The sequence below is a fragment of the Callorhinus ursinus genome, unplaced genomic scaffold, assembly GCF_003265705.2.
Source record: "Callorhinus ursinus isolate GAN/ISIS: 27379988/994484 unplaced genomic scaffold, GSC_fseal_2.0 scaffold21, whole genome shotgun sequence".
Lineage (NCBI taxonomy): Eukaryota > Metazoa > Chordata > Mammalia > Carnivora > Otariidae > Callorhinus > Callorhinus ursinus.
In genome coordinates this window covers 25,392,492-25,410,214 of record NW_027397083.1, presented here as the reverse complement: position 1 = coordinate 25,410,214, position 17,723 = coordinate 25,392,492, and the positions used below count along the sequence as shown (strand labels likewise).

At 35.9% G+C, this 17,723-nt stretch overlaps 1 protein-coding gene across 1 annotated transcript in view; it reads left to right on the top strand.

Annotated features, from left to right (window-relative positions):
- Positions 1 to 17,723, top strand: part of GAS2 (growth arrest specific 2) — a 126,958-nt gene that overhangs the window by 68,778 nt on the left and 40,457 nt on the right. Inside the window, exon 7 of the mRNA XM_025879045.2 lies at positions 4,473 to 4,580. Within this exon, the coding sequence (XP_025734830.1) occupies positions 4,473 to 4,580 (108 nt within the window). The remainder of the gene's footprint in view (positions 1 to 4,472; positions 4,581 to 17,723) is intronic.

Below are 17,723 nucleotides of genomic sequence, written 5' to 3'. Positions count from 1 at the left end.
ACAACATATTGTATTAACAGTAGGCAATGACATACTATTTATATGTTGATGAGAATAATGTTCCTTCTCTCCTGGTTATACTTTTCTGATTCAACTTACTTTAGAGTAAGATGTTCCTTTAGACTTTCTTATAAATGTGTTTCTCTGACCTCCGTTCACTTTCTCTGATGCATTAGAGGCAGAGTTCTGGCCAACTTCACCCTTCGCCTTTCAATGAATGAATCACTGAATCAAATGAATTTCTTTCAAAGATTTTATTTTTATTTATTTATTCTAGCTGGAGAGAGAGACATAGCACATGCGGGGGAGAGGAAGAGAATGGGAGGGAGAGGGACAAACAGAGTCAGAACTGAGCCTGGATCCCGAGGCTGGGCTGGATCTCAAGACCCTGAGATCATGACCTGACCTGAAATCAAGAGTCAGACACTTTACCAACTGAGCCACCCAGGTGCCTCTCAAATGAATTTTTTAGTTTGCAAATTATGAGACCACTTTTTGGTGTTTGATACTGTTTACCATTCTCTTCTTGAAATTCTCCCCCTTAACGTTATTGCTAACAGAATGATCAGCAAAAAATGCAACTCAGATTTGATTAAAATTATATAGGGGGTTCCCTTTCACATTCCAGGGTAACGCCCAAAGTCATTGACATGCCACATAAGTCCTCCATGTTCTGGCCCATTTTTTCTTTCCTGGACTTTTTACCCTGTGGACTTACTCTTGCATTCTGATGTATCCACTGTAAACATGCCTGCTAATTCCAGATTTCTAAGGTAATTTTATATCCTATGTTTTTCCTCACTTGCTTTCCTCATCAGGTTTCTGCTTATTCAGCCTTTGAATATTCATATAAGTGCTTTTTCATCTTTTAAAATTCAGATTGCACAGCCTCCTATATAAAGTTTTTGTCAGTAGCTCTTATCCCAGGCAAAATTGACAAATTAGTTCTTGATGCCCCAAAGTTTTGTGTATTTTTAAGAGGTATGTGCCTTCTTGGGCATAAATGCCCATTCTTCTCTAGGTGTGGTTCTTGGTCCCCATGACAGTATCATATTTTATTCATCTATATCTATCCAGTGGCATGCATACTGGATAAATTACCAGTGTAGGTAATAAAAGTTTAAAAAGCTTCTGCCTTTTCCCGTTTATCAAGAAAAGCCATGTGCTCTGGAAATACGTGTACTCTCAACCTTGCTGCAGCTTGGCAGACGGTAGAGAGGTTGCCACTTGAAGCCATTTGCATGAACCTGGGGGAAGTAGCTAGAAGCAACTGGGTCCTTTTCTTCATCAGCTTGTCCCACGTGTGGCCATCCCTCATCCCCCTTCCCTTGAGTAGGGGAGTGGGAAGACGAGAGAGAGAAGGTGGTGCAAAAAGTATGGAAGGGATTTTGGAAAAGTCTTGCCGATACTCCAGTTGAGGAGTAGAATGAGATAGGTACTGTCTTTAAAATGGCATGACTCTTGGGGCACCGGGGTGGCTCAGTCGGTTAAGTGTCTGCCTTCGGCTCAGGTCATGATCCTGGGGTCCTGGGATTGAGCCCCACGTCGGGCTCCCTGCTCAGCAGGGAGTCTGCTTCTCCCTCTCCCTCTCCCCCAGCTCATACTCTCTCTCTCAAATAAATAAAATCTTATAAATAAATAAATAATAAATAAATAAATAAATGGCATGACTGTTGCTCTGTTTGTTCTTTCTACTCCAAGTTCTGTTCTTTCACCTACAAACCATGAAGGGGATTTCAGAAGAGCTTGAAACCCCCTATAAGGTTTACTAAGTGGAGTTTGGGAACATAACCATCTGTTTAGCTAAGGGGATTTAATTGAATGTAGGAAATGTGTCAAGTGGATATTTCTGTACTATTGCCAGCTAGAATATTCTGTTCTGAAAGTCTTTAAGCCAGCATTTCTCAAATAATGTTTAATCAAACATACTGCCAGAGACCCCATGGGGAAAAGTATTCCATGGTTATGTTAGTTTGAGAAATATGGCTTACTATAGTCCCTGTCTAGAGTTTGGCAATGCATGCTGGCATATCAAAAGCAATAATGAGTTCTCTGAGAGGGTCTTGTTTAATCTGGAACTTTCCAGATTTATTTGGCCACAGAAGTCTCTTGCAGGCTCCTTCACTCTACATTTGGGGAAATTGCATTGAAATATTCACATTCTGGTTAAGTGATAGTTTTTCATTGGTGTGTTTTGTTTCAGGGACAGTGGAACAAAGAGAAAAATAACTTGGTCCTCACCCATGGTTTAAATCAGAGCTTCATATGTCAAATATAAAAAAGAAAGAGCTCCTATGGCAATTGCTTCGCTGTGTGTGAGGCATAAACAGCCATTGGGGAGTTGAAATTCTTGAGCGGCAGTGTGTGCTATAGAATAGGGGTTTCAGATAGAGATTGCTTGCAAAGTCCCTGTGTTTTGTTAATAATATTAGCTATTTTTACTCTGGCAAAGTAATTATTTCATCAAAAAAAAAGAAAAGAGGAAAAAAAGGAGAATAAAGAGGGAGAGCAAAAGAAGAAGGGTAAAAGAAGAGAAAAGAATAAAGAGAAAGAAAAGCTGACCTAAGATATCATATTCCATGAACTGTTTCAATAAGAACTACCAGTTTGAAACTTTCAGTGTATCCTCAAATTTCCTTAGGGAAATTGTGGAAAATTTAAAAAAAAAATAGGTGACCCTTTATGCGGATAATCCATGCCACCTTTTTTAATCAAGATTATCATCAGAGAAACACACTGAATGTGGAGTCCATTCAGATTAATCTATTCTCCAGATGTCCTGATAGAGGGAATCAGTTGTGATTAAAAAAAAAAAAAACAGGGTTGTGTTAAGTTCTCTGTTTGCCTTCGCTCACGGTGAGCGCAGTCCCACACAATGAATTGAATACAGTTCTAAGAAACCATTCTTACTTTCTTCCTCTTCTCCATCAACTTCCTCAGTCTGGGGATGAGAGATAGTATAATTCTGAGTAATCAGGCTCCTCTTGAAATCCTATTTCTGCAGAAAATTGGCTGAGTTCCTGGCCAAAAACAGAACACCTGCCAGACTGACTTATCCCAAGGTAATATAAGAAGCACAGATGTCATCAGTCACTGTTGACTTAACAATATATTTCCACTACCCACAGTCTGGCCTTGTCTCTTCCATTTCTGCCTCCACCTCTCACACAACTACAAAAAAGCCCTTGATTTCAAAAAGCCAGTCCATTTTCAAAGCTAGGAAGGCAATGGAGAAGGGCAGGCCACTTGAGAATATGTTTCTTGTATTTTCTTTCATTTGATACCGATAGTTTCTGCGTTTCATCTAAGAACACTTCAAGATGGAAACACTTACCATACATAATCATGATTGTCTTGTCCTAGCAGAGGAACTACTTGAACACCAATTTACTGCCTTGCCCATTTCCTATGTGGCAGTGAAGCTGTGCCAAACATGGGTCTCCTAAAATGTGTTTTTATGATGCTGACTGTCTTGATTTTCTGCTGGATGGCCGAAGTCCTTTCTCCGTCCCTCCCTTACTTTCCTCTCTCCCTTCTTTCCATCCTTCCTTTTTCATGGAAGCCCTTATTGTGGTGAAAAGATATGGTATAAATTAACAATGGTATAAATTGAACATAATTTATATATATATGTTTATATGTATATACACTTTTACTTTAAAAACATTTTTACAAATACATTTAGAAAGAAATACACATAGAGGAACTCTGAGAACCGCCCACATTCACTGACCCCACCCTACCCCAGAATGTGGCTCATATCACTTAGACTATGTATTTTTTAAGGAGTAAGGAGATAGATTAAATAGAGATGAAATCTGATATTCAGACATGGATTCCAAATGACATGCACATTTTAAGATACTGCCACAAAAGTAGGTTTTGGTAGGTGAGAATTACTGACATGGAGTGAATTGCTGGGTGACTCTGGGTGAAGTAGGGATGATTTCCTAAAGGAAATCTTAGAATTCAAAGTCATATGAAACAGTAGGCTTGTTTTTTTAAAAAAATAATTTAATTCTCATTTATTTTGAAAATGGTAAAATTAATATCATTAAAATTATAATGAGGAAATTTTGCCCTGTTAACATACGTTCTATTCTAGCTTTCAATATGTTTATCTCGGCAACACAATGTACACAATCTTTTTAATTCTCCCCAAATGAGAACCTAGCTCATTATTCCTACACTGCCAATTGATTTGCTCATCATGATCCTCCAGCATCATTATTATTGTCATCATCCAACTTATGCCTTAGTGCAGTTATTGGCCTTCAGAAAATGCCTTCAGGGACTGACTTTTACATAGTTAGGATTTAATGTGTTATTTCTGTGCTCATATCATGTCCATAGTTTGATATAGAACAAATTTAAAAGCATTAATGGTCCAGGGGCCTTTGAACCCACGGAACAAATTAATCTAAATGGAACCTGATTAAGGAAAATTGAACTTGCCTGCTCTTCTTTTTCAGGTGAAGCGAATTTCTGAAGATCCTCCTTGCAAATGCCCAAACAAGTTCTGTGTGGAGAGGCTCTCTCAAGGAAGATACCGAGTGGGAGAAAAGATCCTCTTCATTAGGGTAAAGTTTTACTTTTCACTTGACATCTTGTCCTTTCTGAGACTATTCAGGACTTGAGCTGGGAATTACAGGGGAAATATGACCCGTAACTAAGCAGGAACTTTCCTTATGCTGCATACAGTTGGATTTGAAGATAGGAGGTGTGAACATTTGTTAATATAGTATACATAATTACTACTGAGGGCTAAATAAATAGAACTATCTTTCTCTTTTTACATATAGACAAACACACACACCAAACAGATCATAGAGATCGAATACAATGAGAAAAAGAAAAGTCAAATTCCTTTTTTTGTTTATACATTTAGTTTCAAAGGAACTAAACACCGCCCCCTGCCCCCAGGCCCCAAACCCCACGGGGGGGGGGGGCGGGGGGAGGGAGGAAGAAACAGTATTCTGCCCTGGTCTTCCATATCCCAAGTTTGGGAAACGATCGTCCTATTGGTCCTGGTAACTTTTCAAACGCCTTGAACCTGATTTTTTCAAGAAGTTTGGGTCATGAACCAGAGTGGGAATGCAAACTCATTACAATGGCATGGTTCCCTAGTGACTGCCATTTCTTATTTCGTTCTCTGGGTTAGAATAAGGAAGCATGAATGTGTGCCAGTGAATGTTCTGGTGGTCTGTGTCCATTTTACAATCATTTATGATCATTAATATCCACTTTACTAATGAAAAATCGGACTAGATGTCATGAGCAGTTTTAAGTTGTTATTAGTGGCTCAAAGTAACATTTCATGCTTTTCACTTGTGATCTTTTTTTTGTGAATAATCAAGATAATTTCATCTAAAAATAAGCTTGTGACATTTCCTAAGACCAAGATTCTTCTTTTCAAAATTAAGAGGATGAAAATATAGCACTCATATATTCCTAGAAATCAATGTCTTTTTCTTCTATATTTTTTAGTCATTTTTTAAAGAACAGAGGTTATGATTCAAAGGAACTGTATTCTCTCATTTGGATAAGTTAAAATATCTTGCTTGTTATTTGTTTTGTGGAGCAGAAGGAATGTGGACAGCAAGTACCATCAATGAAAATTCGTAATAATACTCAAAATCAGTGATGACCCAGTATAAATTTTGTCAGTGTAAAGTTTTCTTAATGTCAACTTTTGACTGAAAGTTATTCATATGACAAATTTTTTGAGGCTCTACAACATGTTATTTGAAGAAAAGTTTGATCATAATTAGCCTTCAAAAATAATGTTGATCGTTTTGTTTTTTAATCTAACTTTAGGGCCATGTTTATTGATTTTTTAAAAATTTCCAGGTAGTAATTGCTATTTTGCTTTGTAATGACAATGAGAAAAATATAATGATATATGACGATTAGGGTCTTGAGAACAAATCTGGAAGAATGGCTTCACTAAGATAGAGAGTTGCTCTAGTATTTGCTTATTGTTCTCTTGGTTTTATTACAAAAATAACATATGCTGCCTTCTTTCGCTTTAGTACATTAAAAAATAATAATTTGGCATCTCTACAGATGTATTTAAATTTTACTAGGTTGACCTTTCTCAGGATAGCCTTTCTTGAGACTCAGACTTCTTGAGAATGTTAGTCCCTAGAGCCTAGAATCAAAACCTAGGGCTTCATTTATTTACATAATTATTGCTTTTTATTTTAGAAGTGTTGACAACCACATGATTAATAAATTAGATACTTTTCCCTATAATGTAACCTAAAATCTTTAAGCAAAAAATATGTATCACATATGTCTATATGACATATAGACCTGACGGTCTTCCATATTTAGTCAATGGTCAGAGAATTTGATATCCATATTTACGAATAAGATAAATTTATAGCACATTGGACATTTAAGGTATTTTTTGATGTTCTGTTTTTCTACTCAGAAAATAGTTTCCTTTTGGTGAAATTCTTTTCATGTATTGTTTATAGAGGAGATGAGATTTGCTTTACTGAAAAGAATTATATCGAAGTCCTGAGTGACAGCATTTGAATTTAATACCAGTTAACACAGCGTACACATATTGGACACATTCAGTTTCATGCTTCTGATGTTCCGAGTGAGCCTGCAATAAGAGAAGTAACTGGAATATGGTCATTTCTGATTGGCCCAGCAAGTTATGGCGTCACTCAGCTATAACACGTGCTGTAGACCAGTGTTGTAATTAACTACCCTAATCCCCTTCTCTTTTTACACTGTCCACAGGTAATTTACACTGTTTTTTTTTTTACAACAGGTTTTACTTTATTTTTTATTTTTATTTATTTTTATTTTTTTGTTCAATTAGCCAGCATATAGTACATAATTAGTTTTTGATGTAGTGTTCAACGATTCATTAGGTGCATATAACAGGTTTTACTTTAAAAGTGGCCCATTTTTTTCAAATCCTTTTGAAAACAAACTTACTGTCACTGCATAAATTGGAAACTAAAACTATTTGTCAAAAAAGGAAAATATCCACTAATATGTATTCATTGAAATTCTTATCCTTCAGCTTGCTAGGGGTCCATTTCCACCCTGATGGAGTAAGCTGATTTTAAAAAGGCTGCTGTCCCTTTCTCTGTTTTCCCTAGAAACCTTCACCTCCCATTCTACTGAGTTTAGGAACTGAAATTTCACATGAAGACCATATGTACCTTTCATTACATGTTATCTCCCGATTTATTCTTCTAAACTGAATGGACAATCTTAAAAAAGTCTCATTGATATGTATACACTTTGGCTAGTACTTTTTGATTTGTGGCTTGGACTATAATTAATTGTCATTCTGCACTCACTCAGTATAAGGAGCTGACAGCTTTGACTCAAAAATGCTTAGAGGTTTTGGTTTTCAAGTGATCATATGGTTGTTGCTGCTAATATTTTAACTTTAGTTTGCTCTGAACACCTGGATTAAGTACTAAGTGCTTATAGTCAGAATCTTAAACACACTAGGGGAGTGATTGCCTGACTGTCTCTGCATTGCCGTCTTGTGTTTCTTATGTTTGTATTTTTAACATTGGCATATTTTAAAATTTGCCATATCTCTTTTGAGGCTGCAAGGTGGGGTCATATTTTCTACATAAGTAGATGCATTTATGTATATGATTCTATAAAACATACATACAGTGAAATAAATATGGTATATTATATTAGTGTTTATCCCCTAGTTTTCTGTCCATTCTGAGAGCAGCAGTGTTTTCATATGGCCATAATGAACCTGTCCACGCAAAGAACAATTTTGAATCACTTGAGGCTTGTTAGGACTGTTGACTTAGCTCTTACTTAAAGATAACACAATTACTGAAACACTAACTCAGAAAAAACCATCCCTTAGAAAGTCATAAATACATTATCTTAATCTTAAAAGATTCTCGTATTTTTACTTTTGATCTACTCTTCTCAATATAAACCAGAGTTAATAAGTTCATTGCCAACTAGATTTCAAGGTTTGTTGAAACACCCAATCACTTTACTTATGTATGGTTTTATTATTATTATGCATCTGAACACAACATCTCTTTCTACACTCAAAGAGATACAATAACAACAAATAAGAATGAAAAATACAAGGATGTTTGCAGATGACAGAGAAAGAGCCGGGAAGACATCTTCTGCAGAAGATATTTTTGCTAAGCGTATGTCTTATCTGTGGGTTTCTAGAAACCAGTGTATGAATAGCTACTCTGCATATCTGGCTATCTAATGCTTACGTATATACATGCATCTGTATGTTTATGTGAATATGTTTATTTATATGTATATGTCTCCATTTAAGGGTGAGGGATTAATCTCTACCCAAATATGAAGAATCCTTTAATACAAGGGAGAACCTCTGAGATTTTTGACTGTGGCTTTTAGGCAAACATGCTAATAATCCCCTGCCAAAGTCAGAATGCTCTTGCTTCTAACTTATCAAAAACAATTTTTTGAAGCCAGATTTTTGCCCTACATCTTCCAATGACTGACATGGTTTTTGAACTGTCTGTTGGACAAACAAGCTACATGCAGCTAATTTGTATCTGCATAGTGCAGATACACATTTACCCTGCTCCAAGGTATAAATATTTCGGTTAGTTTTCAGTGACTTTTGAAATTGGACAATGATGATAAAAGCTTCTTGTTGATTTCTGTGGTAACAGATGTTTGGATCTTACCATTTAGCCATGGTGTCTGTATCCTTGAAATATAAATAGATGGATCTGAGGCCTCGAGTTGTGATTTTGAGGAGAAAAGTATAAATTTTCCATTGTCAATTCTTTCAGTTAACTGGTTTCTATTCAGGCTTCAAGTATCAAGAAATCAGGTGGCAATATAAATTTGTATAAACTTGTAGGAAAGGTTTTCAGAAATATGTCTTAGATGCCATAAAAAGGTACTATTTGATTTGTCAATACAACTCGATGATAATATTCTATTTAAATAAAAATAATTATTTAAAGTGATCTCCCTGAGGGGCACCTGGCTGGCTCAGTTGGTAGAGCATGCGACTCTTAATCTTGAGGTCATGAGTTCAAGCCCCACATTGGGAGTACAGCTTCCTTAAAAAAAGAAAAAATACACTAAAAGAAAAAAAAAAGTGATCTCCCAGATAAGCAGCATTTGCATCATCTGGGAACTTGGTGGAATTGCAAATTCCTGGGCCTCACCTGAGGTGGGGCCCAGCCACCTGTACTTTAACAAGCTGTCCAGGTAATTCTGCTGCGTGCTGAAATTTGAAAACACTAATACAAAAGATGGGAAGAACTATATGAAGGAGATTTGTTGTAACACAGCACACTTAGAAGTATTTTGCATGTATGGTCATGCCAAAATATTGGTTGTTCAGATACCAGAAAGGATCATTTTAAAGACTTCTATGTATCATTGTGAGGAAATACTGAAGATATGATGTTAAGTAGAAAAAACTAGACTTTGGGCGCCTGGGTGGCTCAGTCGTTAAGCGTCTGCCTTCAGCTCAGGTCATGATCCCAGGGTCCTGGGATTGAGTCCCACATCGGTCTCCCTGCTCAGCGGGGAGCCTGCTTCTCCCTCTCCCACTCCCCCAGCTGTGTTCCCTCTCTCGCTCTCTCTCTGTTGAAAAATAAATAAAATCTTTAAAAAAAGAGAGAGAAAAAAGAAAAAACTAGACTTTTAAATTGTATTTACATATAAAATATCTCTGTAAACATTATATATAATTATGATTAAGGCTTGAAGGGAACAAGAATAATTATTGAACTTTTTTAATTTTTGAGGGTATAGAATTATGAATTTTTTGTTCTGCATTTATTCCTGATGATGACATTAAAAATATGAACTCTTTAAAAGAAGAAAAGTCAGCAACCTGATACAATTGCAAATTAGAAAAGAAATAAAGAGACTTCTAAAGGGTGTCAGATTAATTAGCTGATTGCTCCTTTTTCTGGTCATTGGCTAAGCTTCCCATGTTCTGGAAAAGGGTAAGGAGGTTTATTGGAATCGTGGTGTTATTTAGATGAGGGAGGACTTTGCATTTTGTGGTGAACTTGTAGCATATTTTTTCCTTGGATGAAGCCCTCACCTTTTCTTATCTCTCTTTACTATTTTATCTCTCCATTTTGAAAACTGACTCAAATTATTTTGGGTTAGCACAAGGAAACATGCAAACATCTGGATAATGTCCCTTCTTGCAGACCCCATCTGTGAGCCATAAACTCAGTTTTCTCTCTCCTAGTCATTAAAGCTTTAATCCTTTGATATCCCTTTCCTTTCTGACTCAATTTTCAGTGACATGCAAATGGCCTAATGTGACAAACTGAACTCTGTTAATGCATGAAATAGATGTAAATGGTTCTAATGAGTAGAGCATCCATGGGGCAGGATCTTTACACTTAACATAGTTGCTCTAATATTCTGGTAGTAGGACATTCTAGCAAGAAATAGCAAGCCAGTGGGATCCATTGTGAGGTAGCTGAATTTTGTGCTACTTGATTTGGGCACTAATATGCTGAATAGTCTTTTACTTAATTACAATTTGTCACTACCCTAACATTGTACTTTAGCATGGTTCAAAGTGTGTTCCAAGGAAAGGTGTTCAGAGAAATTATTTGTAAATAACAGTTATCATGCTAAAGAGTTTAAACAGGCATCTTTAAGAACTCTTATTATTGAACTGACTCTATTAGCCTCTGTCTGAGCACCTGATGGATCTCATTTTAACCTCTCGTCCTGGGGTGGTAGAGACTCTTGCTGTTCCCATTTGACAGATGGCGAAGCTGAAACATGGAGGTTGAATAACTTTCCAAAGTGATAAACTAATGAGCGTCAAAAGTGGCATTCACAGGCCTAACTCCCAGTCAATGCTCTTGACCACAAAGCAATATTGATTTATGTATCTGGGATTATTTGGGATTTCTTGGAGGGTTGAATTGCTCATGTGACCTACTAACTCCTAGAGTGAGATGTACTATGTAGCATTTTCTAAATGTATCTGACCATAGAAATGTTCCCTCTCCTGGCTTTTTCCCCCCCAGAGCATCATCCTGGGTGAGGAGGCCATGAAAACATACTTTGGAAAAACTAGTATCAACTAAAGCAAATGAAAAAAGAAAAGAATTTGTAACATAGAATTATATTGAAAGTTTTCTACCTTTCGCCAGAGTTAAAACCTGTCTATCTTAAAGTACTGCTAAGAATTATTGAATTTATAGTCATTTTTACCTTCAGGTTCCATTTGGAAACTATGATTCAAGGAAATGACTGGAAAATCCTTAAAGGAAAAACAGCTAGAATGTAAGAAGTATCATTTGTACTAGGCATTTCAGCAGGGGCTTTCTATGCATTGTCTCACTGGATTCTCTCCACCTCACAGCTGGTCTTGAAATTGCTTTTATCTTTTTGTTACAGATGAAATACAAAGTCTTAGAGGGCTTAAGGTCTCAAGTAAGTAGTATGATGAAAAAATTGAAGTCCCAACTGCCAAACACATAACACTCCACTCCAAGCTGCCTCCCTGGGGCATGTCCATTAAATGCAAATATTTTATTCACAAGGCTAGTCCTCTAAAAAGGACCTGCACCTTTTACAATATATTTAAGGCTCAGCTACATAGGAGTGTATTCCTTATATCATTTTTACTTTAAAAATACTCCAAATTCAGAGGTCATTACAACTGCATAATCAATAGTGCCTGTTCTGAAGAAAGGCATATAATGTGTTTGTCTGACTGTATTATGATAGTGATAAAAATTATAACAGTACTTATTAGGATTAGGTGTTTACTTGTAGGCCAGATGCTGTTCAAAATGCTTTATATGGCCTATGTTGTTTAATAGGCAAAACTAAGCAGAATTCTCTATAAAATATATTATCTGTCCTGATATCTTTTTCATAGAAGCCAGAATTTTAATTCTTCTAGGTTACCAGTAGAGTCTTGTGAAATCTTCTTGCTAATTGTAGATTATTTTTAAAGTGGATTAATATTATTTCAAGACATTTTTATAGCAGACCTTCACAGTTGGGTAAAACCTTCATATGAGGTTCCATGCTAACACTAATGGTTCAAGGTATTTTTCCCCCACATCTTGAGAAATGTGACTACTTGCGGAGCCTAAAGAAAAAAAAATGAATAATTTAGTTGGAAGTCAGCAAAGGAATTTGAAATCTTATGGAGTCACCTTCTTAATACTACTTTTGAATTAGATCATCTCCGATCAATGGAAATGTCAAACATCTTGTTATTGATTCTTTGTAATTTCTTATTTACCATATAAATTCTTCAGGTTTATACCTGTGTGGTAAAGATTGATTCACTGTAACAAACCAGGCAAGAGAGGCACACAAGCTCGGTTGCCATAGCAACCCAACCTGGCAGTGTCTTCTGGGACTGGCTCTAAGGGAAGGTCCAATGATAGCAAGTGATATTACTTTCTCTAATGTTCATATGACACATATTGATTTACTGTGAGTAAAAAGTAGCAGGGTTCAAATTGCAAACCTTTCCTGGTAATGAAAAATGGCCTGTTGGGTAAAAATGCAAAGGAGTTTTAAACAAGTAGCAGGGAAAATAAAACTTTCGTTTATCTTAGTGGAAACATTGCACAGCCATTACTCAGCAGTTGGTTGTTGAAAATTCATTTTTTTGAGTAATATGAATATAAACCTTTTATCTAATTTAGTAATTTATGCAAGCAGTGATTATGATTTCAAAACTATCTCATGGCTTATATTCTTTTCAATGAAAAAAATATGGCTGTGTTTGCCTCTGATATATGTAAAATGTTAGGCAGCATGTATAGTGCTCTAATCTATGGTGAGAGAAGCCTGGCTGTTATTAGAACACGAATATTTCCAAATTGGGTCCCTTTCTTTGCCCAGCTGCCTCAAAACTGAACACTAATTCAGGAAAAGCAAGCAACGGGATTTAAAATGTATTCAAACATTTTAATTTCAGATTTTAAATTCTTTTTTTTTTGTAGTATTTTGTTCCATTAAAGACATTTCCATTAGTCTGTAATTTATTCGTGTTCAATGAGGCTGGGCTAATAACACGGATATAATTTACACTTTGGTAACACATCTCTCAAAGGACTTTGCAAATGTTAGTAAGTCCTCTTCACCTCTTTTTCCTGAGAAAAGCATAGATCTTGGATGAATGCAAACTAAATAGTGATTAACCATTGCTGTAAAAAATTTAGATGATGGAGTACTGTCTTTCTGAGATTTATCACTTGAGTTTGAAAACCTTTAAGCATGGAGAAATTCAAACCTGACTTTGTCCAAAATGACACCACTTTTGAAAGCAAGAAATTTGATATCTCTTACAAGAATGGAAAGATTAGCTAATATATGGGACAGTTCTCTATGTTCTTATTGGAGAATTCACTGCTCCTTTCATTGAAATGTTGAAAGGTATATCAAGTGTGAAGAACAATAAATAAATGAGAACTCAAAACCAAAGGCCCCTTTCCCCTGAGAATTTGTCACTATTGGCCACTTAGCATTGAGAAGGTTTCTAAAAATTGTGTGTACTTTTCAGCTGACAGGATAAGCATTTTTTTTAAAGATTTTATTTATTTATTTGAGAGAGCGAGCATGAGAGAGAGCATGAGAGGGAAGAGGGTCAGAGGGAGAAGCAGGCTCCCTGCTAAGCAGGGAGCCTGATGTGGGACTCGATCCCGGGACTCCAGGACCATGACCTGAGCCGAAGGCAGTTGCTTAACGAACTGAGCCACCCAGGCGCCCGATAAGCATTTTTTTTTTAAAGACTTCATTTATTTGACAGAGAGAGACCCAGCGAGAGAGGGAACACAAGCAGGGGGAGTGGGAAGAGGTAGAAGCAGGCTCCCCACCGAGCAGGGAGCCCGATGCGGGTCTTGATCCCAGGACCCTGGGATCATGACCTGAGCTGAAGGCAGACACTTAACGACTGAGCCACCCAGGTGCCCTGACATGATAAGCATTTTTATTCATCTCCAGTGAGATTTACCATGTCTTTAAGTTGTACAATACATGTGTGACTCTCTTTCACCTTGAATCACTTTCTTTTGCCATTGTACTGCATCTAAACAAATGGACAATTTTTTTCCACTGGCCACAAATCAAAATTATTTAAACTTACAGAAGGATTGGAAAAATAAATGGCTTCATTGAAGAAAAGCTCAGATCCTATGATCTACGTTTCCAATTTCTGTATCACTACAGCCTTCCTGCCATTAAGATAAATTTGCATGTGTGTATGTCTTATATAGTAATATGTGTGTGCATATGTGTATATGCACATACATGTATGTATATGTAATGAAAAGGCACAATACTGAGTTGAATTTGTTCAATGATTTGGCATTTTGATTGTTAAAAATTTCTCAAGCTGATTTTTCAAGTCAAGGATTTTGTGAAAAAAAAAATAAACCTTTTCTTTGGTCTGTATTTCCTTACATATACTATTTACCACTCGCTGAATGTTTTCTGCATGTCAATTGGTTTTCTAAGTAGTTTCCTTGGATTCTTTTATTTAGCCCTCATAACTGTTTGAGATAGGCACTACTATTATCTCTGCTTGAACAGTAAGGAAACCAAGCATGAGTGAGTTAATTGCTTGCCAAAAGTCACAAAGCTCTAACAGTCAAAATTTCTTTGAATTCAACATATCTGATTTCAGGGCCCATGGTTTTAACTGTACATTACTCATTCTCCTTCAGATCATCTAGTCTTTAGGCAAGTGATGTTGTAAGTATTGCTGCTCAACTTTTCAGCATCCACTGCTAAGTGACCCATACTTAATGTGCGGCTCCTAATTTGCTTAGGTCTTTGTGGGTGTGCTCTGACAAATGGAATTGAATAGTTAACCCCTGTTGGAGTGTCAGAAGAGTACCCAGGAAACAAAGAGTCTTATAAAAAAAATCAGAAAAACCAGCCAGAATGGTTTTCACATTGTTCAACATATTCATTGATTTTCTTTTCAATATATTGACCAGATTTGTAAAGTCTTCCAGAAGCCAAAGTTTATTCTGGAAATGAAGATACTAAGGAACATTTCCAAGTTACTATAATTGTATATTTCCATATTTCCATTTCCAGTTTGCTTTTATGCAGTTAAGATTAAGACCCTTAATCTGATTATGTATGAAAGATTTCCTACACATGCTATGGTAGAGTAGGGAGGTGAACTTGTCTTTTGTATCTTTTTATATTCTTATTAAAGGGTCTAAATTAGACTTATGATGAAGTGCAACCTAAACATTTTTGGTATAGAGATTGATGCTTTTGAAAGCATGTTCCCTAGAAATGGATACCATTTTTAAATAACATTTGTTCCTAACTTTTTATCCTGGTACTTCATGGTGGTCGAGTATATCTTACTTCTGTATGATTTGTAAGGTACATTCACCTATACATCATCTCATTTTATTTTCATTACTACTCTGTGAGAAAAATCAGTGTGATTGTTAATTTATACATCCTACTGATGAGGAAACTATAAGTAATAGAGATTTAATAACTTTCCCAAGGTAATCTAGCTAGCAAGTGATTGATCCAGGGTTAAATAATATATTTTTTATATATTAAATTCCATATATTTTAAGTTTCACACAATAAAATTTCCCTTTGAGTTTTTTTTATTTTAACATAAGTTAAAATGCTTAGTTGTTCACTGTTTTTTTTAATTTAAGGATCATTGGCCTTGCTTGTAAAGTAGACATTTCATAGTAATGAGATTGTAACATTTATAAGATTTTTATCTTCCTTCCTTTTGTCATCATCCCAACAAAAACATTTCTTGGTTTATATGTTCTATGCTGATTTAAATGTGAGTGATTTTCAGTGATTAATATCAATTATTTTTGCAAAGGGGAAAGAAATGAAACAATTATACCCAATGTGTCATGTTCTTGAGTTATTGATGAGTCTTCTAGAAGCCGAAGAAACCAGTGAAATATCTGTCATTGTAAATTGTACATAATTAGGGGTGCCTGGCTGGCTCAGTAAGTCGGTAGAGAACGGAACTCTTAATCCCAGTGTCATAAGTTCGAGCTCCATGTTGGGCATGGAGCCTACCTAAAAATTAAATAAATAAATAAATAAATAAATATTACACAATTATTCCATGTGTTCAAGTTGCATAAACAGTTTGTAGCAAGATTCATTAAGAGATACTTTGCAAATGTGGCCATCTTGAGTTTGTATTGAATGTAGTCAAGATGGTGGAAGTTTTTTATTACAACATTGACTATAATAAATTAGGACTCGTTTATTTAGTATTACCTTTTTCATAAAATCAGTTAGTTAAGTGTATGCATGACTCGGTCCTTTTAGACTGCCTTGCATTTCTCCTCTAAACTTGGCCTTTTGAATTTCAGTTCCTTACTAAAATCATGAATTCTCAGTCCTGGACCCAAAGGTGCCGTCATCACCTAACTGCCAAGCCTTTCATTGCAAGAGCCTTACTGGTTCACATCAAATTTTAGTTCACTGGAATGGTGTGTTCCAGTTTTATTAGTATTAACATTTTTATTTGAAGCTGGGTTGTGTGTTGTTTTAGAATATATTCTGCCAATTCCTGCCATCTTGTTAGAAGCAGACTAAGATCTTGAGGAAATCTTCACGTAGATTTTGGGAGGAACAAGGTATAAGAATTTGATTTTAACATTGACCTTAGGATATATACTCAATTTGCTTTATAGCAAAAATCCTGATATTACCTGATATTACCAAAAAATCCAAATTACCAAAATTACCAAAAAAATCCAAATCCTGGTGAGTTATTTAGCAATATTTTCCCTGTTTCCCTAAAAGAACACCAGCAAGAAATCATTACATTATGACATTAGTCTTCTAGTTATAGCTTTCTTTTACATTGTCATTTCTTCCACACACTTGCTTCTCTTACTAACTTTGAATCTTCCTGCACTACACTCACACATTGTTCTTCTAATGCTCTTGGCTATTATAAAGAAATGCGTTCTTTATACCCCAGAGTTCTTATACTCTACTTTGTGTTATAGAAAAATTTTAGGGGACTATAAACTCCATGGGAAAAAAATTATAATTACTCAAGATATCTCCATATAAAGGGCATTTTCATCCTCTTTTTAAACCAACCCATCCACTGTTAGATCCACTGTTTCCCTTGGTTAATAGTCTCTTTTATTCTGAACATGCCATTTGTCTTTTTTTTTTTTTTTTTTGAAATCCAGCCTCAGAGAATATGTGAGGCAGAAATAATTAAGTAGTTTGTCTGAAGCCTCATTTGAAGGCAGGTAAAGGGCAAGGATGATTTCAAATCTCTCTTCCAACTTTGGCATTAGGCATAAGGTCTCTAAGAATCACAGTCTAAAATGGCAACATCCAGACAAATAGTTACCCATTAATTTGTCATCATCCACCAGTGTATTAGCCATGATAATGTTATTCAGTCCATGATTTTGTTTTTAAATAATCATGGTGTTTTGAAGTCCTGGGATGACAGAAAAATGATGGAAACTTATATGGCACATGGAACCTTAGGAGTATTGTTAATGTCTCATTGCCTGCCCACCTGATAGGACTAAGGCTAAGGTGGGCTTCAGCCTTGCACAGAGAGGCACTTTGGACCCCAAAGTATATGTCACCAAATTCCTTTCCCATCATGATGTCCACAAAATGCCCTTCTACCTCTTCTAGATCTGCAGTCAACATGACAAGGAATTAGAAGTGTACTTGGAAGCTAAGAGAGGAATGTCTCTCATAATCAA